The 27,713-nt window shown below is 39.2% G+C and overlaps 3 protein-coding genes across 3 annotated transcripts in view; 1 reads left to right on the forward strand and 2 right to left on the reverse strand.

The window, feature by feature from the left end:
- The window catches only part of ajuba (ajuba LIM protein), a 9,179-nt gene extending 4,197 nt beyond the window's left edge, over positions 1 to 4,982 (reverse strand). The window contains exons 1-3 of the mRNA XM_084107716.1: positions 1,435 to 4,982; positions 335 to 436; positions 134 to 201 (exon numbers count right to left, since the gene is read on the reverse strand). Of these exons, the coding sequence (XP_083963842.1) occupies positions 134 to 201; positions 335 to 436; positions 1,435 to 2,908 (1,644 nt within the window). The 5' untranslated portion in view covers positions 2,909 to 4,982. The remainder of the gene's footprint in view (positions 1 to 133; positions 202 to 334; positions 437 to 1,434) is intronic.
- mrpl52 (mitochondrial ribosomal protein L52) lies at positions 4,983 to 6,755 on the forward strand. The gene is made up of 5 exons (XM_084107749.1): positions 4,983 to 5,596; positions 5,853 to 5,922; positions 6,202 to 6,269; positions 6,452 to 6,516; positions 6,594 to 6,755. Exons 1-5 carry the CDS (start codon positions 5,563 to 5,565, stop codon positions 6,738 to 6,740), a joined length of 384 nt encoding a protein of 127 aa, XP_083963875.1. The 5' UTR covers positions 4,983 to 5,562; the 3' UTR covers positions 6,741 to 6,755.
- A 6,806-nt stretch (positions 6,756 to 13,561) lies between these two features.
- mmp14a (matrix metallopeptidase 14a (membrane-inserted)) lies at positions 13,562 to 27,539 on the reverse strand. Its single transcript, XM_084107725.1, has 10 exons — positions 27,008 to 27,539; positions 21,181 to 21,329; positions 20,102 to 20,224; positions 19,138 to 19,445; positions 18,849 to 19,013; positions 18,139 to 18,281; positions 17,895 to 18,033; positions 17,208 to 17,358; positions 16,924 to 17,039; positions 13,562 to 15,099 (listed from the first exon to the last, which is right to left on the reverse strand). Exons 1-10 carry the CDS (start codon positions 27,107 to 27,109, stop codon positions 14,768 to 14,770), a joined length of 1,728 nt encoding a protein of 575 aa, XP_083963851.1. The 5' UTR covers positions 27,110 to 27,539; the 3' UTR covers positions 13,562 to 14,767.
- Between the last annotated feature and the right edge of the window lie 174 nt (positions 27,540 to 27,713).

Raw genomic sequence — 27,713 nt, forward strand, 5'->3', positions numbered from 1 at the left:
ACACACACACACACACAATTTTAGAACAACTTCAACCCCTAAACACTGGCTAAAATGAATAGGAGAATTAACACATGAAGTCAAAATGAAAAAATATATATATATATTTTTTTTAGCCTGAAGTTATTCTTACCATGTAATCCTCTTTACAGTAAACCGAGCCACTGACATTGTAAAAGTCCTTGTTTCGGAGAGTTCGCCCTACAAGTAAAAACAAGATAAGAGATGTTCAGACCATCATGAGAGATACTGACCCAAATGAAGAGGTACTGAAATACTGGCCTTGGTTTTGACTCAGTGTTACACTACTGATTCCAGGGGACTGATAACTCACCACAGGAAACGCATATGAAGCAGCGGGTGTGATACAGGCTGTCCAGAGCCTGGCAAGCATTATCTGCACCATATACGCCTTTACCACACTTCACACACGTACCTGAAAGCAAGAATACAACCACAAACACTGTTTGAGGATACTATAAACAGATGCATCACAACACACAACTCTGTTTAGGACAATGAGGTCATCATCCAATCATAACCAATTACATAAAACACGGTGGCAGAGCTGTCTGGACTCAAAAATACATGTCTCTGCATTCTTCCTCCATAATACCAGCCAGTGGGTTTGTTTCTTGTAGTAACAGTACACACACACACACACCGATAAATCTGACCTGAGCTCCACAACCCCTTCATTACTTGGAAAAAAAGGCTAATAGGCTGTTGGATACAGGAATTAGATATTGTAATGTGTCGGAATGAGGTAATGTCTTAAACTTTATACAGGTGCTTTTCAGACAACAGGGAGGTTTCCTTGTCGCAACAAAGCACTACACACGCATAAGGCACAAACACACACCCTACCCTCACAATTAAATGTGTGAGAGAGCCTTCCCTCAGGACTCAAATACCTGAGCTAAACAAGCACACGCCAGCACACGCTAGTGCACGCTAACACACATGAACACACCCTCGCTCAAACTGTGGCTGGTCGAAAGCTGAGAGCGCTTATACACACACACAGCCTCTGTCCTACTGTATTACTCACAGCTCTTTGGTATGACCAGCGTACCACAGAGCCTGTAATTTAGGGTCATGCATAATCACTATGCTCGTTCTAGGCAGATATTTTTGACTTTGGAGTCTGTTCAGAATACTATGTAGCCTTGGGTGGAGGGGTTATACATTCGCTCGGTGACTTGCAAGTTAATTATTATGGTTAGTTAGAGAAACGGGCTGAAAAAGGAGGGCTAGTATGTATTTTTGAAGTCTGAATGGATGCGTTTTATGTCTTGCTTTTTGCTTCAGAGAATGTTTGCAGGTTTTAGCAGGTCTGAAGCAGTTTTCATCTCACCACATCACACACATTCAGAGTCATTGAATCATTAGTCATAAACAAACTAGGCAAATTGGATGAGTAAGTGACCTCACCAAAGTACTCCTGTCTGTCCGCAGATATCGACGATTCCCTTCCAGCTGACTGTTCTTCCAGGGATTTCCCTGGAACTCCGGCCGTGGCTGGGGTAGATGCGGAGCTGGCTAGAATGGTTGCAGACACAGGTTGTTCTTTTAACGTCAGACCCCCAAGTAGCGCTTCTCCCTCCAGGGCAGCATCTCTCAATATCAGGCGGGTGAGCTCCTGCTGGTAGCGGGTTCCTGGCAAGTCGGAGTGTCGTGCCCTCTCGCCCACATCGTCACTTCTTGATCCCCGCTGGTCAATGGGACCCCATTCTGGTTCTGCTCGGTGGAAGGTTGCAGTGTGTGTGCTCAGTGCAGGCGGATACGAGTGGCGGCTGTCGTGCGCACTTCCTCCCGACACTGTTTCCCTCCAAATCTCCACAGGGGGCACTCCAGTTTTCCCTGATGCCAGTACAGAGTACACCTGACCCGAGGTGGCGCCACCGAGTTGGGTCGAGGAGAGCTGCAGCTGCTGGCCGGGCCCAGGTGTGTGGCGGGTGTCGTAGCCCAAACTGATGCCGCTCGTCCGGTTACTGCTGCACCGACTTCCCATGGGACTCCCACCGCCGCCGCCCCCTCCACTTGCGGTACTGCTCGCAAAACTGGACCGAGGGCTCGCCAACACGGACTCCTGCAAGCTGAAAGAAGAGCAGGGGCTCAACGCTGGTGCAGGGGGGAAGTAGAAACCCCCTACGCCACTGTCATGGGTCCTCTGCGGTGGATGAGAGAGGGAAGCCGGGCGTCCGCTGTCCCAGGGTTCGCCACCCGAACTCAAACGCTTGTAGAACAGAGCTTCCTGCAGGGACAAGCGCTTATGACGCTCTAATTCATGGAGGAAGCTGGGCTCCATGGCAGACGAACGGGGGTACGGGTACGGAGGTGGTACAGACGACAGCGGAGGCGGCTGAGCGAGAAGCTGTTGGCGGCGAACAAGCTGCTGGAGCTCCAGAGAATAACGGCGCTGCTTCAAGGCCTCACGAGAATTTGGGCTGTACGCCCCCAGCAGGTCACCTTCGCACCTGGGCGAGTCGCCTCGTCTCAACTGGTCACACATACTGCGGCCCTCAGCCGTTTCAGGCAAGTAGCACGATGCTCGCTGCTGGGGCGACCGGCGCCGAAGAGGGGCGAGAGTAGACGGGTGATGTTCGATCCCAGGCCCACAGTCCTCAGGTACCGCAGCCGAGGTGGTATTTGAGGGTGTGATTCTCTGAGAAGTGCCCAATTTGCCAGGTCTTCCGGCTGACTGTCCACACACCTCTATGGAGGTGTGAGGGAACTGAGACGTGCTCACGGGTGCATTGATCTGTGTCGCGGTTCCATTATTGGCATTGTTGCTATTACTGTTGTTATTTGCATTGGCCAAGTCATTTTTCTTTTTGCTGAATTTGACACTTCCAGAGTCACTCAGTTTGAGCTTTTGCTTCAGTTTGCTGCCAAGTCGATCCATTGTGTTTTAATATAAGCTCAACTACAATATAAAATATAAAGTACGAATTGAACTCTTAGATGCCACCTGAAAACGACTACAGTTTAAATAGTATTTTACATAAATACAGTGAAATACAGTGTGGACACAAGCACAATTCAAGTGATTCAACAGCAGATGAGATAACAGACCAAAAGATATGAGACAACAATTACAAAACAATAACAACAAAAAAACAAATCCACATAAAAACGAAATGTTAAAAACTAATACTTTCTGATGAGCTACAAAAATAAATATTTAACTTTGAAGATAAATAAAAAACACTATGACATTTTCTGCAGGCTACATGTCGTACTAGTTAGACTTGAAAACAAGCAGTTTGTTTCCAAACTGTTTGCTTGTGATGAATTTGCTGGACATGCGTGTGAACAGAAGCATGTTGATCCATTTGATTGCGATCCTTTTTTTGCAGCTACTTGTGGCCTTGTCTTCGGCAGTGAGCAAATGAACGTGTGGGAACTACCGTCAGGCTTCAAAGAGTCTTTAATTCTCGTCCTGACTCGCGCAGAACTGGTCCATTCAAACGACGAGTCTCACAGTCACATCCGCAATACTGTTGTCGGAACCACTCGCAAGTCTTGTAATTACCACTTGGATTTTGTCTCCGTGGATTTATCCTAAACGGCACTGCCGGTTGTTTTTTAAAAAAGAACAATAGAGTTTAAATGCTGAATAAATTTCCAGCGCGTTAAACACACAGGTTATGGGATACACCACGGCCCCTTCCTGCCTCAACTAGCGGCTTTCAAAAAGGCAAGTTGAAAACGTTTATCTGTGCGGATAAATGAGTCGTCCGTATCCGCGAACTCAAAAGCGTTTATTCCTCAGCCAAAAAAGTACAAGGCATATCAAAGCCTCTTGTTGTCCCGCAGAATTTGTCCAGTCCAGTTTGAAAGAAAATGACCATTATTCCCCAAAAGTGGAAGTCTTCAAAAGCGCGTAACAATACGAAAAAAAACTCCTGCAGCGAGTCGAAGAGAAGATCGCGTAGCCTATCGCTCACCCAAACATATTCGCATAGATAAACACACACTGCGCAGCCTACGCCGGAAAACTGTGCTAAAATGTTCAACGTAGAGTTTCTTTCTTTCCAAATTTTTTTCCTTCCTCCCCCTTTCTTCTTCCTCTGTGGCTTTTTTTCCCGACCGGAACACCTTTCCCCCGGGCAGCGCGCATGAATAGCATCCCACTATTTCGTCACACAGACCAACTTCTTTAAACAGACTGTGCCCATTGGTTCAGCCTACTGTTTGGACTTACACAAACAACCTTGACATAATCGCACACTTTTTTTGAAATCTCTTAAATTAAAAAGACACATAGCCTACATTATGCTAGTCTAAGGGGAAAGAACGCGTGGTTTAATTAGTTGATATAATTAAGTGAACTATCTGTAGGCAAAATGAGACAAACTCAAAAATAAAGGTAAATGCAGACGTGAATCAAATTGTTTATTTAATTTTTTTGTTTAGAACATCGTAAGATGTTTTTATTACACATAATGTCGCTTCACGTGACGAAAATTCGAATAAGTAACGTTTATTAGATTTAAAACAATGTTTAAATAAACGTAAACCTAAAAACATGTAAATGGCTCGAAGACCTTACATATTTTCTGTGTCATTTTTCCAACCCTAAGGCCTAATTGGTCGTGTCGTGCCTTTCGTCTGTGGAATGTGCGGAGGGATACCTCGAAGTTCCCTGGGACGGCGTGAGTCGGCTGCGTGTGTGCTTTTCGCGAGCGCAACAATGTAACTGCTTTTCTTTTCTTCCCTCGCGGAAAATGCCTCTGACTGCTCCATAGTTACCGAGAGGCATAAATTCCGGTGACAACTGACCTGCAGTCGTATGGTTACTGTATTCAACCCCACAGAGACCCTAAAAAGACCCAGTGCTGTTCTTTTGTTTAAAACCTCGTTTTTTCCCTACCCCGGAGCTCCCTCCTCCCATTCTGGTCTTGTCTGCAGCTTCTCCTGCGGTTTTGTGGGAGCGCGCACGAGCTCGCGCGCACTGTGGCGAGTGTGGACTTGTCTGGGAGCGCGCGCGGGAATGTTTCAGCGCTTACTCAGCACTGCTCGAGCCAGAGGAATGAAGGGGATCGGCGGTGCTGAAAGACAATTTAATATTTAAGCGGAAGGTGTAAAGGCCGTTCTTCAGAGGCGCCTCTGTGTCGTGTTTTTACAAGATGTTTTGTCACCTTAAGACTGTATAATGAATGAAAACATACCAGTCAGTTATTCAAATCGATTTGTGAATGAGTCAAATAAGCAATTCAATTCTATAGACTATTTAAAATCTATTCTAAACACCACACGGAGAACATTTGTATTGTATACATAAAAAGACATTATAAACTCCTGGTAGCCACAAGATTTCCCAGATTACACGTTGTAACACGTTTTATGTTAGCTTATCTGTTGTTTTGAGATCGAGTTGTGATTAGAAAGGCTGAAAATAAACTGCAGATTATTCAACAGGTGAATCAGGCAAGTCTGTGTTGTCTTTAATGAGACCACAGCATCATCTACTGGTAGAAATAAGTCACGCCACCTTACACCATTGCAGAGTCTTTGTTTTGTCCCTCTTGCTCACCGTAGTTGTTATAATCCAAAATGGCAGTATCCTTGAGGACGATTTGTACCGCAGGTGAGACAGTCTGTTAGTCAAGTTATAGCTTTTTTTTTTTTTTTTTAACGTGTCATGCTTTCTGCCAAATTTCTGTTTTGGGCTCAGGAATTATATCTGAACGTTATTCTTTTAAAACCTCGCTTTCAGCCTGCGTGTTAATAAATGTCCGTAGCCTACACTGTGTCACAATGTAACAACTGATGAGTGAACAGTAATATTTTTAAAACAGTAAATTCTTATTAATGGGTCATTTTTATTTTCACATCATTTACAGTGTCGAGGCAGTCAATACGCTCATTTTCATCGACGTGTGTGAGCCATGCAGGAAAGAAGTGGAGACTGGAGTGAGTTTCCTATGCAGTTTAACTATAACAAATTGTATTAAAAAAAAGGCAATTAGGTTGATGACTAATAAGAATATTTAAGCTGATATGAAATCCAGTTTAAACAAACGAACCATTTCTACAAAAACAATGTGACTTAATACCTGCTGGAAAAAAAAAAAAAAACAGATAAAATCACAATGTTTGCATACATTACATTCTATTATGGTTAATCTTGATACCAGTGTTTTGGTTTGTTCAAATACATTCTCCATTGCCCTGCTCCCTTTTTGTCTTCAGAAATGGTTTAGCACGTGGCGGATCAGAGTATGGACCGATAACAGATCTACCTGACTGGTCATTTGCAGGTGGAACTTTATTTTATGTTTTCTTGACAGCCAAAAGCAACAATGTGGTGTTAAGCACAGGCGTATTGTGCTTGTCAATTCTATTGTATGCATCAGTTGTAAGGTGTTTGTCAAACAGTAAATCTAGGAATGTAAATATGAGCTCTGACAAGGATTTGTATCGTTTGTTATGTGATTTTCAGATGGAAGGCCTGCGCCTCCACTGAAAGGACAGATCCGCAGACAAAAGCAAAGAGAGGAGTTTGCTGTAAGACTCTTTTTTTTTTCTGTTGATTTTTAATTACAGAAACAAACATTGATGTTTACATTTGTGTTTCTATTTAGAGAAGAGCAGTGTATCTCAATGCAGAGGTGGATGAAGGGATGAAGCGATGGTGTGAGAGGAAGGAAGCCGAGAAACAGAAAGAAGAGCACGTGAAATCCTTATTGCTGAAACCTAAGGGAAATTTATTATTAAAAAACAAAAAATAAAGATACTTGGGGACAAAAAAAGCTTGTGCGTGATTTCTGTTTCTAAAGCTAAACACACCAACACACTAAAAGAATGCATATTTTCTGTTATAGTGAGGGGAAGAAGAAAAAAACAATCTTTGTTTTGTATAATAAAGGTGGTCATGCATTATTTTGTTGGAGGACAGTACATTGTATAGGCAGTGGTTAACCAGATGCTTTAATATTTCCAGTACACTTATTGCAGGGATAAAATTTGATTGTTTTGCTCAAGGGTGCAGTTATGATAGCTTACAGGTCATAAACCTACAAACATTTGGACTGGATTGGATAAAGCCTATTGAATTTATGTTTTGCATAATCTTTTGATCTGGCCTGTAGTGAATATTCATTGTGCCTTTATTTGAATTTCTTTGAAAAAAAATTTTTTTTATGACTTTAATATTATATGCTATTACAAAGGAGAAGGTATTCAAACTTTTTTACAGATACTGTACATTAAAATATATTTACTCACATGCACAACTAAAAGGCAATTAATGCAGTTTATCCCAGTTTGATTTAAGCTGAAAGTGTTTGAGATGGCTGTGAAATAGGGAAAGTTATCCCTAATATGTGTTATGAAAGTCTGTTCCCACTGATCTTTATTATGTGAAGTACAAAACTGGAAAAACAATACTTAGACACTGCATTGCATATAATATATTGATGCTTTTATGTATTGAAAAGTTTAGGGTTGTTAAGTATTTTTTTATTATATATTTTGTTATAACATTTCTATTTTATTATATATTTAAAATGCATTTTTTTCTGTCATGGCAATCATGATCCTTCAGAAAACATTGCTTATTATTATCAGTATTGAAAACAGTTGTGAGCTTAATTATTTGTGGAAATATGGATATTTTTTAAGGATTATTTGATGAATAGAAGGTTCAAAAGAACATAATTTATTTGAGATGTAAAACTTTTGCAACAGTATACATTTCAAAACTATCACTTTTGATCATCCTTGCTGATTTTTTTTTTCTTCACATTTTCACATTTCACAAAACTTTTTTTTTTTTTACTTACTGACCCCAAAAACCTTTGAATGGTAGTGTATTTTATTTTGGAAAAAAAAAGAAGAAGAAGAAGCTTTTACATTATACTAAAACTAAATCTGCATATATTATATTTGATCAATACATCTTACAGTTAAAAACAGACTTATAAAAATATGCCATATTGACATAATCTCTCGCTCCACTAGGCTGCAGTGTTTCTCCATGCCTCTCTGATGATCTTCTGGCAGCCATTTTTCTCTAACCATGTCTCTGAAAGTTTCTGCACATAATGCAGGCTGTAATATTCTCTTTTTCAGCTTCCTGCTTTTATATATATATATATATATATACAGATGTTATATATATATATATATATTATTTTTGCTAATATTTTGTGGTCATCTGTTTTTTGTTTTGTTTTTTTTACAAAGATGTGCTGTTATACAATATTCCAAGGTACAGACTAACATCGAGATGAGACCATTGCCATTCCATCTCCTGCCTGAGAAAGTAATTAAGGGTGTTGCTATAGTGACTCTATTTTATATTAGCCGCAAAATGCCATTTCGCTTTTCAGAGAGCATCTGAATCTTGAAAATCGATTAGTACGGCCGTGAAATATAAGGACTTTTTATAGTAATCATTCTCTGTACAGTAGCTTTTGTCTTAAACATTAATTTGTACTTCTATCAATTTTTAATACTTAGGTCTTCGGAAGGAATCTATTAGGGCTGTCACTTTTGTGAAAAAATCCTGTTCGATTTTTGAGACATAAGTGTTCATTGAATCGATTGTAAAATCGATTTTCCATGTCTAAAGACGTTTCCATTTTAAACGCCAAATATGGGCAAATCCACGGACAACTAACAGGCATTAGGACGAACGTTTGAGGGCGCTTGAGACGCGCACAAGTCAGCAATATTCCTGATGATTTATTGGTGTGAAGTTTCGTGCACAATGACTAACAGGAGTGCAACATTCTCGAAAAACAATAAGCAGAGTGGACTGCCATAACATCAATGAAAAACTGCAGGCTTCAACATAGCTGTGTTTACGATTAGAAATGTCAAATGACAAATTTCGCCTACATATATGTAGGCGAAATTTGTCATTTGACATTTTGACAAATGACAGGCGATTGTAGACTGTAGCCCGAATCTGTATCTGAATGCATGAGACTGTCTGCATACCGGCAGAATTCACAGTTTTGTTGTAAAAAGAGACATTATGCAGACTATAATTTGCTGTTATGCGTGTTTGTCAGAGCCTGCAGTTGTTGTGTGACGCGCGTTCGCTGCGGGCGTATCGTGACGAGCTGGACGCGCTCCGAGAAAAGATCGTTAAAATCGATTCCCTATTTTCGTTTTCGAATTGCGTTGGTTGGTCCGATCGACTGTGCAATCGATTTTCGAACGTAAAGTGACAGCCCTAGAATCTATATGGAACTCTAACATGACTGCTCTCTCTCTCTCTCTCTCTCTCTCTCTCTCTCTCTCTCTCTCTCTCTCTCTCTCTCTCTCTCTCTCTCTCTCTCTTCCAGAGACATATACACACACACCGGTCTTCCTGCTGATTTCAGCAGCCTCTCTCCATAATTATGGCTCCAGTTGCTGAACTGCAGATTTTTTCCTCTGGAGTTTTACTGGACCCTGGATCAGATTCAACCATTTTTGTCAGCACTATGAAACCATTTTGTTTAAGATGTAAGCTGATAAAAACAACAGAAACCCAAGGTTTCTCTCACTCAGCTGAATACTTCTGAACCACAGTTATGATTAGGCTACATATATTTTATGTACATAGCTTTAAGTTTTATAGAACCAATACCCTCCTGTCTCCTGGTCTGTTTAATTCCGTTTAATTTATTCCTTGAACAATAATAAATATTATTGTTCAAGGCATTGAGACAAATCAAGATGTGTTTTTATGTGCTCATCTTTCACATATTGTTTGATTTCCACCAACAGATTATTTTTTCTTTTGTTCATTTCCCCGCCTTTCTTTATCTCCCTCACTCTCACTCTTGTCGCTCTCTCATGTTGTTTTGGTTTTCCACAGAATGAGATCCAGATGTTTTATGAAGTGCAGGAGGAGAGAGAGCAGAGGACAGGAAGGGTAGGAAAGGGACGAAAGATGAGGTGAATGTGCAGTCCTTTAAGATACATATAGGAAAAGACAAAAAAAAAAAATAGGGAAAAAGACGGTGGAGAGTTGAAAGCAGACAAGAAACATTAGAGTATGGGGCAAAAGTGTGTGATGATGGCAGATTGAGGGGCTAGAGGTATATGTATGTATGTTGGAGGGCTTCCTGACAGGATATGACACAGCTAAGGTTACAGTATGTGTTTGGCCAAGGGTTTTGGATATAGCAATACACTTCCTACTCGTATAAGGGAGAGATAAAAAGATTTTTACCTTGATATCGCTTTATTTTCTTCACACAACATATCTCATATTTCATATCAAGCATAACCCAACACTCTTTTCTTCTTGGTAAATAAGTTACTAACTTTTGGGGGAAAAAATTGTCAACTATTTTCAGACAGCAAATAGTGAAATCGTTTATTATTTCACTGTTTGTCTACATCATATTTTTAAACATCATGTAATTCATATTTTTATACTGAATTTTCAAATTAAAAGTTTGGGACTGGGTAAAACAATATGCGGAGCCCCTAAAGGAACATGGTGGTGGAAAAAATTTGGGATGGGAGAAAAAATATTTTTCTAATCTTTTGCGTTCCCTAAACATGCAGTGTATATATATATATATACAGTGAGGAAAATAAGTATTTGAACACCCTGCTATTTTGCAAGTTCTCCCACTTGGAAATCATGGAGGGGTCTGAAATTGTCATCGTAGGTGCATGTCCACTGTGAGAGACATAATCTAAAAAAAAAAAATCCAGAAATCACAATATATGATTTTTTAACTATTTATTTGTATGATACAGCTGCAAATAAGTATTTGAACACCTGTCTATCAGCTAGAATTCTGACCCTCAAAGACCTGTTAGTCTGCCTTTAAAATGTCCACCTCCACTCCATTTATTATCCTAAATTAGATGCACCTGTTTGAGGTCGTTAGCTGCATAAAGACACCTGTCCACCCCATACAATCAGTAAGAATCCAACTACTAACATGGCTAAGACCAAAGAGCTGTCCAAAGACACTAGAGACAAAATTGTACACCTCCACAAGGCTGGAAAGGGCTACGGGGAAATTGCCAAGCAGCTTGGTGAAAAAAGGTCCACTGTTGGAGCAATCATTAGAAAATGGAAGAAGCTAAACATGACTATCAATCTCCCTCGGACTGGGGCTCCATGCAAGATCTCACCTCGTGGGGTCTCAATGATCCTAAGAAAGGTGAGAAATCAGCCCAGAACTACACGGGAGGAGCTGGTCAATGACCTGAAAAGAGCTGGGACCACCGTTTCCAAGGTTACTGTTGGTAATACACTAAGACGTCATGGTTTGAAATCATGCATGGCACGGAAGGTTCCTCTGCTTAAACCAGCACATGTCAAGGCCCGTCTTAAGTTTGCCAATGACCATTTGGATGATCCAGAGGAGTCATGGGAGAAAGTCATGTGGTCAGATGAGACCAAAATAGAATTTTGGTCATAATTCCACTAAACGTGTTTGGAGGAAGAAGAATGATGAGTACCATCCCAAGAACACCATCCCTACTGTGAAGCATGGGGGTGGTAGCATCATGCTTTGGGGGTGTTTTTCTGCACATGGGACAGGGCGACTGCACTGTATTAAGGAGAGGATGACCGGGGCCATGCATTGCGAGATTTTGGGGAACAACCTCCTTCCCTCAGTTAGAGCATTGAAGATGGGTCGAGGCTGGGTCTTCCAACATGACAATGACCCGAAGCACACAGCCAGGATAACCAAGGAGTGGCTCTGTAAGAAGCATATCAAGGTTCTGGCGTGGCCTAGCCAGTCTCCAGACCTAAACCCAATAGAGAATCTTTGGAGGGAGCTCAAACTCCGTGTTTCTCAGCGACAGCCCAGAAACCTGACTGATCTAGAGAAGATCTGTGTGGAGGAGTGGGCCAAAATCCCTCCTGCAGTGTGTGCAAACCTGGTGAAAAACTACAGGAAACGCAAAGGCTACTGTACCAAATATTAACATTGATTTTCTCAGGTGTTCAAATACTTATTTGCAGCTGTATCATACAAATAAATAGTTAAAAAATCATACATTGTGATTTCTGGATTTTTTTTTTTAGATTATGTCTCTCACAGTGGACATGCACCTACGATGACAATTTCAGACCCCTCCATGATTTCTAAGTGGGAGAACTTGCAAAATAGCAGGGTGTTCAAATACTTATTTTCCTCACTGTATATATATATATATATATATATATATATATATATATATATAAGAACATTTTTTAAAGTTTTAATAAAAATCAAAAGTGCTCAGAGCTGAAGAAACACCCAATGGGGAAAATCTACAAAATTCTTCATGGTGGATTTTAATATACAGAGAAGTAATAGTTGAGAGTACCACCCTCTTATTACCCTCTTATGAAACTTCCCAAAATATTTATTAAACAAACATGTGAGGAGTAGGTGATTGTGGAACCGAACTGTCTGCGTAATTCTTTTTTTTTCTTCTTTTTTTCTGTGGCTGCTGATTCAGGCCTATTTAGGACTTATTTCGTGTTATGGTTGGTTGCTTTTCCAGTATATGCAACTTTGAACTATAGCAATGGGGTTCTCTAAGCCACCTGCTTTCCTGCTCCTCTCCCGCAGGAACACATTTACACAGTCTAAATTGCAAGCAACTGTCCAGGCCACGTCCTGTTCGCCAGCTCAGCGTGTATGTGGGCGTTTGTGTACTTTTTCCCTGGCCATCCGAGCACCAAGCTCACCAAACATGACTAGACCTCTTCCACACCACCATAACGAGAGCCAGACTTCCTGTCCTTAGCTCATCTGTCCATCCAATAAACAGATGATAGTTGCAGTAAAAATTATAGGCCTTTAAGTAATATAAAGAAAAATTACAGGCTTATGCATGTTTTAAAAATCTACTTCCAGAACATTAATAATAATATTAATAATGGCAGCCACAATTTCTAGAAAATCTAAACCGGATGTTTTTTTGTAGGTTAAGAAATTGCAGACTTTTCACCAGTAGTGGATAGTGTGCCAGAGAGAGAAGAAATAGAAGAGTAATCTAACAAGCCAGTTCATGTAATTTTTATCATGCTGAACTGGCATTTTTAGTCATCTGACTAATGTACCTATTCAAAAAGAATGCAAAAAGTAACACAGAGCGAAGAGGGATTCAAAGATGAGGGGAGAAATAGATTTGAAAGGGAGGGGACAGGAAAAACAGCACAGAGATGTTTGTGGTGGGCCGTTCATTAAAAAACGCCTCATAAAAGAGAACAATTTTGCTGTGTGGAGAAACAGGGAGGGAGGGAAGCAGGAGGGGGAGAACCGGAAATGGCAGAGCGCTGTTTTTTCTGACTTTGTCAGCTGGAACAGTTTTAAAACACTTTGAAGAAAAGCATACACTCCTTCTTCACTACAAAGTACAGTCATATGTCTCTCTAGTCTGGTCCCTTGTTCTCTCAGATAAGAGGATATGTGCAAACACTCATCAGGGTTTTTTTTGTCATGAACAAAGATAGATAGATAGATAGATAGATAGATAGATAGATAGATAGATAGATAGATAGATAGATAGTCAGTCCATGGAACTTTTCAGTACATTTGGAACTCACTCATGAGAGAATTTTATTTCTTAAGGTCCAGGAAAGAGAGAATAACGTTAAAAAAAGGAACTTTATTTAATTTTCATTTCCAAGTACAAAAAGTATGAAACAGGCAAAAATGTCATTCCTTTACATTTACACTATATCACTATCATTATAAATATCATTACCATTATCATTGTTAAAACTAATTCAGAAATGTCTAATAAATGATGTATTCAGTCTTGTTACAGAAAACCCATAGCACCATTACTGTTCATAAATAATTATTTATTTGTTTCCGGAAGGTGGAGAGCGAGAAAAACATCTCACCTCCAGCCTCTTCTATTATAGAAACCTGACTAATTTGAAATAAGTCACATTCTGCCTGTGTCCAGCAGGACTTGAAATGACAATTTAAAATAGGCAAGACTACACTAGGAGAACAATAATAACAATAACCATAGTCATAATAACAATGCCAATCATTAATGACATACTTAAACATAGTAAATACCAAATGCATTGCAATAACAATAGCATTTTGAGTTGAAACAGATGGACAGCTCTGCTCTAGAAGTGTATTTAAAACTGGCCTACTCCAGAAGCTGCTGGGCTTCTCTCTCCCTGAACCTTGGCCTTTAACCTTTGACCTTTTACGTACAGCAGGTCTCTACAGTCGAGCCATACTTTGTGCAAATATCTTTGTGGTGAATAAAAGGTGCAAGGAAGGTCAATTGTGATAGTCCTTCCATTCTATTAATTCAATGGCAAAGGCACTTTATGGGATACGGGAGGTTTTCACTGGATTAGCAATGTAAAAAGCAAAATCTGAATTAATGAAGCATGTCAAAGTGAGATCAATTAGTGTATAGAACATGTCAATCAAACAGCCGGCCGGCTGGAGTCGAGTTCGGATCTGGAGAGGGAGATTTTCAGAGAGGATAAAGGAGGGATTATATACTGAAGAGAAGACTGAAGGAACAAAAGTGCATTTCACTGAGTGATAAACCGTAACCATGTAAGAGATGGAGGAGGGCTCGTGTCTGTCTCTCTTATCTCCCACTCCATTTCGGATTTCTTATTAATGGCAGAGAAGTACATGTAAATAGAAAAACATACAATACACATCCCTTTTCATCTCTCCCTGCCTGCAGACCTGTAAACCAAACTTTACTGTCTGACATTCATTTTCACTCCATCCTAATACAATCTTTCCAAATGTCATCTACTTGTATCCCTCTTACACTTCTCTTCCCATGCCTTTCATGTTCATCTCTAAACCTTATCGAGCAGAGAGCGGTGACAGTAGAGGAGGCGTCGAGGGGTACCATAGTGGTGGAAGAACAGCAGAGCCCCCAAAGTGACAAGCACACAGGCCAAAAGAAAGAGCGGGATGACGATGGTCGCGGCTCTTCCCATGCCTCCGCCTTCTGACTCGTCCACCTCAATGATAAGCACTTCCTCATCTGTGCCGGCCCTCTTCATGGGATCCTCCCCTTCACAGCCCATCCAGTTAGTCAGGACAGATTTGGGGAAGCCTGGCTCCACCTTCAGTTGCTGATTGTTAAACTTCCAGTACTTATTGGCTTTGTAGAAGTAGGTGTGGGCTGAAAAAATGTGGAAAAAGCTGATTCAGTAAAAGTGGCTCTAAATTTTGTTGTATTGCAAAAATTGTATTGCATTTTTGTATTGTGATATATTGTGACACAACATATTGTTACACCCCTAATATATATATAAATAAATAAATAAATAAAATAAATAAATATATATTTATATATATATATTAGGGGTGTAACAATATGCTGTGTCACAATATATCGCAATACAAAAATGCAACAGTATGTATCGTGGATAGTTCACCCAAAATAAAAATTACTGTGTGAGAAAAATTCAAGTTTTTAGAGTTTTAGTGTCAGTACTACATTAATCTACTATGTATATTGTTGGATATAATGTATAATAATGCAATGAGGGAATATTTGTGGGTCCTAATGATGCCAAATGTTTTATGTTACCAGTAAAAAGTGGCCTACATTATTTTAAATATATCTAGTCAGTGATAGAGTGCAAGCCTATTCATTTACACCCACAATGTAATATAAAATTACCATTTTAATCAACAGTACATTTTTTGTTAACCTTTTATCATATGTCTTGGAGTATCGCAATAATATCGTATTGTTAGTTCAGTATTGTGATATGTATCGAAATAAATTACATTTTAAAATATATTAAAATGAAAAACAGTTATTTTAAATTTCAAACATATTTCAGAATATTGCTGTTTTTACTAGGGTTGTCGGTACTGAAATTTAAAATAATGTGGCTATACCAGCAGTTCTGCTGTACCAGTAGTAAACGAGTACTGGGCATATTCGGTCCCCGCTGATAGGCGGTTGCTCTCAAACGCTCCCGTGTGTATCTGTGTAAGCTTAGGTTTCTATTTACAACTGTTTTTGAAGGACTGGTCATTGTAGCCAATCACAGACATATCTGTTGAATGTGTGAACGCAATGGCCAATCAGAGGTGATTAAGTTAGTCAGAATCCGCTCAAAACACTGAAGTTTTCGCAGGAGTGGTGTTCTCAGTGAGCAGGCGCTGAAGTGATTGATAGCTTCAGCTCTTTGCTCGCTTTCTGTTTATAACCCATATACACTTGAATAGAAGTTTTGTTTTTCTTGCTGCTCAGTACACTGCAAAATTTCTGCATTTACAACTGTATTTAAATGCGTGATTGAAACCGAAACTGCAATGATTGACAGTGATATAACCACAGCAACAGACGGGTTAAAAATATGATACTGTATGCCAAAATAGATGTACATAAAAACTCTTAAGAGTGTAAGTGCAAACAGACCTGCCACTTGCTCTATATGTATTTGTTTCTTTGTCCTTCATTTTATTACTAATTTTTAACTTGATCTTTTTATATACAATGTTCACATTTGAAGGCTACATGTTTACTTATAATTATTAATTAATTATTATTAGATAATTAAATAGATAATAGATAAGAAAATACTAAAAGAGTTAGATTTTTGCTATGGTACCAAAATTGGTACAGAGAACCATGAAATTTTACTGGTATTGGTAACTACCGGTACAACTGGAATATTGGTACCTGACAACCATAGTTTTTACTGTAATTTTGATCAAATAAATGTATCCTTTGTTGGCATAGTCTTTTTTCAAAAATATTAAAAAATCTTGACCCCAAACTTTTGCATTTTATATATATATATACACTGCATGTTTAGGGAACGCAAAAGATTAGAAAAATATTTTTTCTCCCATCCCAAATTTTTAATTTAAAAACTATTTTTATTTTTATTTTTTTGAAGGGTAGTGAATATATACGATATATACGATATGAATATATAGTGAACGACAGTGGAGAACCCACAGGAACGGACAAAAGCTTCAGTACCTCCATCCTCGCTCATGAAGGCCCCTTTGATATTATCTGGTACTCCTTGCCATACAGTGATGGGTTTGGGGTAGTCTGAATCCACAGATCTGCTTTCCTCATTGAAACGGTAATATCTGAGAAAACAGAAAAGGCATGAATGGGGAAGAAAAACAATAAAAGAAAGGGAGAAGTTCACAAAAAAAGAAGAGGAAATATTTCATTCATCATTTCAATGACATGAAATCACATGGATTTACAATCAGACACTGAGTAAGATATGGTAAGTGACACTGGAAACTTACTTGGTTCCTCTGAAGAAGTAAGTGTTGCCAGTGGGTGTGTAGAAAACAGCTGCGTCCAGCTTGTCTCTTGGTAGGCCTGTGCCAAGTTCCTTGAAAGTTTTTGGATAACCTTCCTCCATTTTAGCCTCATTGAAAACCCAGTACTTATCACCTAGTGAGAGTAGAGACAAACAAGAATCATTGCATAATTTGAGACACCTATTAGAACCAAAGATGCCATGTCAAGACACCTTTATTTATATAGCGCTTTATACAATACAGATTATTTCAGTGATAACAGGAAATGATGCATTTAGGCTGAAGTAGTTTCGGTGTTGATTCAGTTCCGTTGTAAAGATCATCAGATATTAAATTAGCTCATTTCATCTCTAAAGTAGTTCTGCAAAACATGATATCATTGTTCAGCCCAGTTCAGTTCTCATACAAGAGCACCAGTACATTCAGATCAATAATATTGCTGTGTATTAAGTGTCCCCAACTATGTAAACCAGAGGTGACACTGGCAAGGAACCCAAACTCCATCAGGTGACAGAATGGAGAGAAAAATCTTGTGAGAAACCAGGCTCAGTCGGGGGGCCAGTTCTCCTCTGTCTGCATCACAAGTCAGAATTCAGATCGGGATCGGTAGCATTCAAATATTTTGTCTACAACGAAAGGCAAAATGATAAAGAAGACAGACAGACGCACCTTTGAAGAAAACAAATTTTCCATCAGAACGTTCGTAGGCTGCGTTGATAGATGGAGGCAGTCCCTTCCAGAAGTGTCCAATGGGCATGGGATACCCCTGCTGAGGTTTACCATCACGCATTCTCCAGAACCACTTTTCCTGTGAAGTAGAGGAATACATATATATAAAAAAATTTTTTTTAAAGTACTCACAAAATATATGTAATGTCCACACAAAACAATTTCGTTTTGCATTCTGTTGTACCTTGAACACGAACATCTCTCCCCTGAGGAAAGCGATGGTGTCAAAGTGTCCCTCACATATGTTGGGGCCAAAGGAAGGGCGGTCTGGCCTGGGAGTGGGGGGCCGGGGTGCCGGGGGGTGGGGCTTTTCACCAGACCGAGCACCTGCCGAAAGACACGTCATGTCTGTTTTTAATTTGGTTTTACATTCATGTTTCCTGTCATGTCATGTGATTCCCTGCTCCCCTCATGTGATCTGGTCATGTGGTTCCTTTGTTTCATGTATTATGTTTTCTTTAGGTTTGTTTGACTTGAAGCGGCACTGCACAGACTGATCAGTGTATGATATCAAAGTATGGCGAGAGTGATTAGAGAGCAGATGCTCTATATGCTTTTGAATCGCTCTCACGGTACTTTGATGTCAAACACACTTATTGATTACTCTCAGGTGTATCTTTTTAGTCATTAGTCTTTGTGTATTTATAGCCCTCATGTTTCCATTTTCTCTTGACTAGTTTTTTTCTATGTAACCCGTTGTTGATGAGTTTGGTCAAGCCTGTTTATGCCACGCTCTAGTCTGTTCAAGTCAAATGCTCATGTTTATGTCATGGCTTAGTTCTGTTTGTTTTGTATCCGGTTTTTCGTTTGTCAATAAAACTGCACATGTAAAATTATTATAAAAATTATGAATAAGTCAATAAAAATAAATATATGTATGCAATGCAAACTGACTGCCATATATCTGCTGGATCCCCCGTCTGTCATCATCGGGCAGCACAAAGTTCTCAGTGTCCATCCACTGGTAAAACGGAGCCATGATGGCAGAGGGATCGCCTGAGTGTTCCAAACCAAGAGCATGACCTAATTCATGCACTGCCACCAGAAACACATCATTACCTGAAAGAGAGGCAGAACAATGATACTCTAAATGTAAAATAACACAGACTTCACATGCACACATTAAGCAAGAAGTTGGTTCAGCTGACAGAAACATTTTCACATTCTCTCATCCTTTGCTCACCTCCCTGGTCAACATTGCCTGTCGTCCAAGGCTCTGCTCCGTCAAAATGGGTATCACCTCCGATACCTTGACCGGGGAAGTACGCGTGGGCCAGGAAACCTCCCTCGCCGTCGAATGGGGTGCTGTCTCCGTGATAGCCTTCCGCGAAGGAAAGCATGATATCTGCAAACTTGTCCACCTTGCCATTGATTTGACTGTATGGGATTTCACGGAACTTGAGTGGTATCACGGCCTCCCAGACCTTGAAGGCCTTCCTGATGGCGTCATGTGTGGCAGTCTCACCTACTTTAGGAGTGTAGTTCTGGATACTGGGTGAAGAAAACATTTGTGCTTAATTGCTAAATCTGAGTGTTCCTGTCAGCAAGGAAGTGTAGAGACTGGTCATTTTTAAATAAATACGTAAATTCTGGTAACTATTTCCACTTCTGAAAAAGAAGAAGTAGACTAATAATGTTTTGAAGAAGTTAGTCATCATTTACGTGTTCTGAATGTTTAATCTTGCATTGGAATGCAAAGTGTAAATGCAATCCAGCTTGCTCCATCCAGAATATTATCTGAATACAAAAATGCATGTTAATGGCAGGTGTATCCACCTTATTTTGCAATTTTGTGAGCTATTTTCTGTAAATGCGTGAGACTTCAGATTCATTACCTGCTATAGGTAAATAACTAGAAGAATAACTAAGTGCAGTATATGGTAAAACTATTTGAGCTACAAACCAGTGTTTATGATTATGATTAGAAATTTAAATAATATGATAACAAATATCAGTATGCAATATCAAGCAGCACAACGGACTGTTTTTGTACAGCTAAAATAGCTGGAAGAGGGTGACACCGGAAGCCTCGCACATTCAGGTTACAAATGGCTGTGTCCGCTCTTACATTAAAATGAAGGTGGATAGAGTGCCATTAAATATTACTATTACAAATTTTCCTTAGGCTGTCAATTACAGTTCCATACCTGAATGTGACCTCTCTTTTGTCCCATTTTAGGCCCTGGATGACATAGCGCTTCTTTCGTAGGTTGCTCTTCAGTTCAGAGCCGAATTTATCTGGAACACCGCACCTCGGCCGCTGCATCGCCCTAACAACATCATGTTAATGCAAGACATAAAGTCACTCAATCAAGAAAACTGACTGTAAATCAGATGTTTAATTCTCTATCAGGTCATCCATTTGTGGACAAAGATCATTAGCATAAATAATGTAACTATTGAGTAACATATTGCACATTATCTTTAAATGGTCATAATTAACCAGTGGTGGACTGTAATGAAGTTACATTTTTCAAGTATCTGTACTTTATCAGAGTACTTTTATTTTGGTAAACTTTTACTTCACTACATTCCAAAGCATATTATCGCACTTTTTTACTTCACTTACTTTTTCATTTCATAAAAACATATCATTCCTCGTTATTTCGAGCTGAAGAAATCGCCACCCGATACCCAAACCAAGATGCGATAACGATTCATGAATGAGCCGATTCTTTCCAGTGAACCTACTGAATTTGTTCACAAATCGCACTGAATGATTCATTCTTGAATTGGACTAATTCAATTGCAACTGTGCTTGAGTTAACAACTTGAACAGCGCAAAAAGTAAGTTACTAATAGTTAACACATTTAGTATGTCACTGTAAATTAAAATACTTTTTAGGTCATCACTGTCAGTTATTTGTGAACTAAATGTGCAATGAAAGTGTATTAGTATAATAATAGGTATAATGTATAATAAGCTTTGGTTATAAAATAAAAAGTTTGCTTATTCTCAGATCAACATACACGTTAAATGTCTGAACTGATTTTTCTTATTATTGCTGACGGCTAGAAAAAATAATCAACATGGTTCATTGATCAGTGCTTTTTATTTTTAATAATTAAGTTAAGTACATTAAATGACTTTTGTACTCAGGTAATACTGAAAATGAGTACTTATACTAGTAATATTTTATTAGGGTATATATACTTTTACTCAAGTACTTAATCTGTACCACTGTAATTAACAAAATAGAGATGTACGAGACTGGGCAAGACTTACGATAGTGTAGCTGGATCCATAGTGCCGCTGACAGTGAGGCCATAGAATTTCTGCATGGCGGATATGGCAGAGGTGATGGATTTAGGAGAGCGGATTGCCTGAGCCCGAACATCGCCAGGAGGAAGATACCCATACTGCTGGAGCCATGCCTGAGAGAGAATGAACGTCACATTAACACACAACACACATTAACATGCAGCTGTCCCATACCTACTCTTCTTAATTAAAATAAACCAAATTCAACGTGAATAAAAGACACACACACACACACGCACAAAAAGTTTCTCTGGAAAACATCACAACTTCTGTCAGAGCATGAAATAGCACAGGTGTCATGGCTGTGACCTCAGTGAATTAAAGGCTGGGCTGAATGTTTTTGAAGTGTCCTCACTGTTCCAAATGTCTCATTGCAGCACCACATCCACATGACATGCTGTCTGAATTTATAAAATCTAATTGTACATAAACCTGCCAAAGTCCACAAACAACAGTGATGAACAGCAGTGCAAGCACAAAGATGTGTGTGTGCTTATGACCTGGTTAAACTTTTGTGAGTAAAAGAGTGTGTGTGGATGCTCAACAATTTTAAAGGCTTTAACTGTGTGTTGTAACTGTAAGTAACAGTGTGTCAGAGACTTTATGACCACAATATAACTTGTACATATGTGTTTCCAACCTAGTTATACTTTGGGGATATATTTGCTGAAGAAAAGCAAATAACTTTTATCATTTAAAAATGCTAAATGTTTTCTTTTAGGGGTGGGATTAGGGCTAGCCACACTTGGGTAAAGACAGACTGACTTTGAATTAAAACTGTTAAAACTGTACTGAAATTAACACTGAGAACATGAAAAGAGAGAAAAAGGAAAACTAACAATAAAATCTAAATATATCTTATAATGTACAGCTAAACAAACGACAATGGTAATGTAATTATGTAGCTTCAAAGAAATTAAATCTTCAAGTGTTTCATGTGCTTATGACTTGCGCTCAAAGAATGTTATATATATGTTCACTGTACAGAAGCAAAGACCCACATGATAAACTGGTATTCTGAATACTGAAGGGACATTTCCCTCTCATGTCTATGGTAGTTATGGCCCTGATTATAGCTGTGCAGGTGGTTGTAGACTAATGCGCTGATCTGGGCTGTTAACAAAGGTTACAGGTTTAGGAGTGACTGTCTGTTAGACTAAATGGGTAAATGTCTCATTTTAAGGATCAGACAGCCAGTGTCTCCAGTCCAACCACAAAGAGTGTCAGCAAAAATTACAAGCATTTTTCTGTAATCCTTGTGACCTCAGACTGCCTCCCTTTCTTATTTTCTTTCTTTCTTTCTTTTCTAAGTATAAGCAGTATCTGTATCGGCTACAAAAAGAATTGAGAAAAAGAAGGACGAGCATGGTGGCATAGGGACCGTTCAGATTTACAGTGGATGAAATTAAGGCATAATTATGTTCATAAAGCTAATTATACTGTAAAAAAAAAAAAAACGACAACAACATATTTTCCAGTTTCTGGGACCTTTTGATTCACATACACTTACGAAATGTGAATTACTTGGAACTAAATATTAACTTATGTTGGTCTATGTGCAACGTTCTAAAACTATATCCCAGATGTCTTTGCATTTTAGGGTTATTGTGCCTTTAGAAAGCATAGTTCACTTTACATACAATATTAAACTGAGCAATAAATCTGTAGTCGTCTTTATTGGCTTAGTGAATAAACAAGTTCAAATTGACTAAACAAAGTATCGTAACACTTTTAAGACAAAAGCTTAGATAAAAATTCTCAATTCTACGGCACTTATTCCTATTATTTACACATTATACTCTTTAAAATGGACGAAACACCTCAACAAACCTGTATGTTAGCATACAATACTACAGTGATTAAGAAACCACATCCAGAGAGCAACTTCACTAATTCAGAGAGTGCTTTCACTCGGGTTCCTTCACATTGTAGATTTTCCGAAGGGACTGGTCTACACTGACCATTTTGGTCGAGGAAGTGTATAACTGGATAGGGCACTATAGTGTAGTGTTAACCTGGTCACCCTTTCTCCATTTTTCTTTCTCTCAGTCCGTCATTCAATTCCTCCTTCTTTATGAGTGCTTTCTGTGTGTGGTGCCTCCGCTGTGGTGACGCGCCCCGTTTTTGTAAAAACACTAACTCATGAGGATGAAAATGTTTCCCTTTCTCTCTTACTCCCTCTGAAGGCCACTCTTCTCCCTCCTGAAAAGCCTCAGGTCTCCTCTTAATGCAGCCAGCAATCCCAGCATGCTCCGCTGCCCTGGAACTCCCAGTGGTGGGTGTCAAAGCTTCTATTTAGAACACCTCTGCCGTTCCCGACTGAGGAAGAGCGAGTCACTGTGTGGCCATGCGTCAGGTATTACCATGCAGACAGCTAGCCTTTATTGAGTTTACTGAGCCTCGGGCTGTCTGGGTAAGCTTTATGTACTAATTACGCTGCCATTATACACAGATCTGGGAACAGAGTTCAACAGTACCATTAACTCACACATGATAGTGACTGGCATGTACAGAAGACATGAGGTTATGTGTAATCACATGCTATGACATCACTGCCACACATGCTACAGCAAAAATTAAATCTATTGTGCTTTTTTACTTTTTCAACATTCTTTAGTGTGTAATGTTGACATTTGAGCACGAAAAAGGTCTGCAAAGTTACGAAGCACAAAGTCATTCCAAAGGGAGTTATTCTCTATATCAGTACGCACTGTTTCTGAACTCCCTGAAACGCCTCCATTGTAGTCTTGGGTTTTCTTCCGGGAACGATCACATCACATAATTCCTCATTTAAATAATTCCCATCCAAAGCATAGGCAAAAAAACACGCTCAAAGCTGTTGACCAATCACAACACACTGGTTCAGCCGACCAATCAGAGTACATTGCGCTTTCCGGAAGAAGGGGCTTAGAGAAATGAACTGAACTGAGCATTACTGACACACTGGGAAGATGGTGCTTTAAAAATAATAATTCAATAAACATTCAAGCATGAAAACCTATTCTCGTACACCCCAAAAACAAAATCAAGACTTCGTAAATATGGCCTCTTTAAAACTCTGAAATGGAGCCAATTGTGATGTAGTTCTTTCTAAGACGGCACTTTCTGGAAAACAATTTCATCAGTTTTAGTATTGCGACATTCCAAATATGTTGTTTTGTGTGTGCACAGTTTTAACCCTAATCTCTGATTTTTATAGTTTCTCTGCAGAAAATATTGCTGTCAGACTTTCCAGGCTCAGAGGGGGGAAAAAAGCAGCATTTATGATTTTAACAGCTGATCTGCTGCTCCTACGGCATTAAAGAGGGAGAAAAATAAGTTGCAGAGAAAAAAACAAAACCTAAGTGAGGTCCTACAGATTTTTTTAAAAGTTAGAAATATAAAAACAAAGGGTTGAAGAAAAAGAAAGGAGAAGAAAAAAAGGAGGCCAGAGGTGAGTCTGAATGCACGACAGAAGGACTGAGTCAGTTGTTCCTCCTTGTCTGTGCCAATGGAAAAAACTGAACGTTTTTCAGGCATTAGTGCCTGTGTCTCACTCTGCATCTTCACGTGGAGGATCAGATCTGACCCATTTACTGAGCAGCTGAACTAATTCTGACACAGGATATTAATCACAATCCAAAACCACAAACTTAAAAATATCTTGCAGTTTCTATTAATTTGAGATCACAGAAAAAAAATGACTACCAATGTCTAATTCCAGCAGTTACAGATGCATGACATTATCATCCATATATAATCCACATATTTATTTATATACTGCAGAACTACATTGTTTTTCCATGTAAACAAAACAAGAATCAAAAAGAGAAATTGTGGCGTTTGAGTCTTACTGAATGAAATCTCAACATATGATTTGTTTTCTTCTAAAGTGCAAATAACAAACACTTTTTCAAGCCTCTTTAAGTGATGAAGGTCTGAAAGATTCAGCTGAGTTTCAACAGATGCTATGCATCTGTAATACTACTTAAACAAATACATCATCTCTCATCTATGGTCTGGAGGAGGGGGGGTGGGGGGAGGCAATACCCAGCTGTTTTCCATAAGGAATATGGCTGAGTTTCTTCCTTTTTTCGCCGTTTTAGTACAGTATTCAAAACAAAAGCACCTGTAACAACAGAAAAAGTGCAGCGCAAAGTCATAATAACCTAATGTAAAGCATTTAGTTCATTAGAAGTAAAGTTCAGAATTCTTAGGGGAAAAAAACAGCATATATTAGGGAAAAATGGCTGTACAACTTAGGAAAACCAAAAAACTTAAAACTTAAGAAATATTGTAAACGTCAACCAAAAGTCTAAAGAATGATGGCAGTTTCACAAGCAATGGGCATCTGGGATTTGACCTTTTGCGTGACCTTACTCTCCGATCACGCGACTCTCACATGAGGAGACTGTTATTGTCTTTGAAAACCTTCGAAAGCTTTCGGTGGAATCTGGAGCGCTGAACATCTCTCAACCATCTCAGAAATGTAAAGGAGTGCGAGAGAAAGGAATGAAGGAATGCAAATAGACAGTTATTAAAATGTCTTTAAGTGTTAGTTCACCCAAAAATGTAAATTCTGTAATTAATTACTCTCATGTCGTTCCAAGGCTTTCGTTCATCTTCGGAACACAAATGAAGATCTTTTTAATCAAATCTGAGTGATTTCTGTCCCTCTGTTGACAGTCTATGCAACTACCACTTTGATGCTTCAAAATGTTCATAAAGAGATCGTAATCCAAATGAATTAAGTGGTTTAGTCCAAATTTTCTGAAAAGACACAATCGCTTTATATGATGAACGGATTCAATTTAGGCTTTTATTCATATAAACATTCATTAACACACACATCCGTTAAGATAAAAGCCTAAAATGAATCTGTTCATCATATAAAGCGATTGTGTCTCTTCAGAAAATGGTAGTTGCTAAAACTGTCAATGGAGAGTACAGAACTGGCACAGATTTATTTAAAAATATCTTCATTATAGTGTTCCGATGATGAACGAAAGTCTAACGCGTTTGGAACAACATGAGGGTGAGTAAATGATGGCAGAATTAAAAAATTTGGGTGAACTAACCCTTCAAATCCTCTCTCTGATCTTGTTTTCTTTATTTTAGACCGTTCAGATTTCCTGGCTTGCATCTGTGACAGAGATGCCAAAACGTCCTGAAAAACAGTCATTCGTTCTCTTCCCCTCACAGTTATGTGTCTACCAGACATAGGCCTATTTCTGAAACAAACATTAGGATGGCTCAGTCTGGGGTGTATAGACAAACTGATATATCTAATGATATATCTACCTGTTAGCCTTCTTTTTTTCTGTCAAAGCAAATAGAAAGAAGAAATGTGAATTTATAGATGCAGTAGGCTACAGAAACCACAGAATTGCGACACTTTAATAACCAACCCTCTCTAGGAGCCCTGGAGCCTCTGACTCACTCCTGTTTTTGTTTTACCTTGATATCCGAAAAGACACAGTTTTTCATCTGAAACAGATGAACAGATGAACCAAACTTCATCTGACTCCTCATTTGTATTCAACTGTGAATTATGAGGTACATGAATACACTTCATGAAGGAAATCCTGACATGCGGAAACATCTGAGTGTATCTGTGTCCAACAATACAGATGATAGAGAGATAGTGGAAAGAAACACAAACAGACAGAACCGCTGGCAGGTCCCCACAATGTAGTTTTATATCCTTTTGGGGGCATTTGGTCCCCACAATGTTGGTTAATTCTACACACACACACACACACACACACACACACAATACACAATACTAGAACAACACTGGCTGTGCATTTACCTCTGGTCTGACTTCTTTGTCACTGGTCCCGCTTTGCACCAGAAACACGCTTGCGAGGGCGAGCGGCAGTAGCCGCGGTAACGTCTGGAGTTTCGGTAACATTCCTCAGTGCGCGAGAGTACTGGGCTCGGGACACAAAGATGCTTTAGGCTCCGTTCTTAAAGTTTTCTCCTCTAAGTTTTCCCCAGTAGATTTTCCTAAATCAGACCATTCCAACAGTGAAAACGTTTCCTTTAAACTCTGCCTAGTAGTTTTTCCGAAGTAGCTACAAAAAGAATAAAAACCGACTTATGCCTAGCCTATAAAGTAATCATAATTATTGAAAACTTTTCCAAAAGTAAAGCTGGACCATACGCTTTCCAGCCGAAGAGAGAAGACTATCTTCAGATGTGATTTTTTTCTACATTCTCATCTTGCACTGGAGTTTTCTTTTGTCCTCCGCTGATCTCTCTCCCCACAGGCGGCTTCACTGTCAGATTGGAGACGTGGTTGTTTCTTACGTCCCCTGCGGTAATCTGCCTGCACTACAGACTCAGAGCTTCTAACTGGGAGGAGTTAAAAGAGAATCGACGCTGCAGATGTGCATTTTTCCCAGTGTGCTAATTATTCAATGACTTTCCGGGGGTTGAATTTTTAAAGGAATTCTCTCGGAAATTCAACCTTCTTTTGCCGCCTCTAGAACAGATAGCCAAACTTAAAATAAGTT

Source organism: Abramis brama (assembly GCF_963993115.1).
Source record: "Abramis brama genome assembly, chromosome: 3".
NCBI classification, from domain to species: Eukaryota; Metazoa; Chordata; class Actinopteri; order Cypriniformes; family Leuciscidae; genus Abramis; species Abramis brama.

Coding starts and splice junctions, on each gene's coding strand:
- mrpl52 (XM_084107749.1), top strand. CDS start 5,563: ATGGCAGTATCCTTGAGGACGATTTGTACCGCAG. Junction 5,597..5,852: donor GAGGACGATTTGTACCGCAG/GTGAGACAGTCT, acceptor CATCATTTACAG/TGTCGAGGCAGTCAATACGC. Junction 6,517..6,593: donor AGCAAAGAGAGGAGTTTGCT/GTAAGACTCTTT, acceptor GTTTCTATTTAG/AGAAGAGCAGTGTATCTCAA.
- mmp14a (XM_084107725.1), bottom strand. CDS start 27,109: ATGTTACCGAAACTCCAGACGTTACCGCGGCTACTGCCGCTCGCCCTC. Junction 19,446..20,101: donor AAAAGAGAGGTCACATTCAG/GTATGGAACTGT, acceptor TTCTTCACCCAG/TATCCAGAACTACACTCCTA. Junction 19,014..19,137: donor AGGCAATGTTGACCAGGGAG/GTGAGCAAAGGA, acceptor CCTCTCTTTCAG/GTAATGATGTGTTTCTGGTG.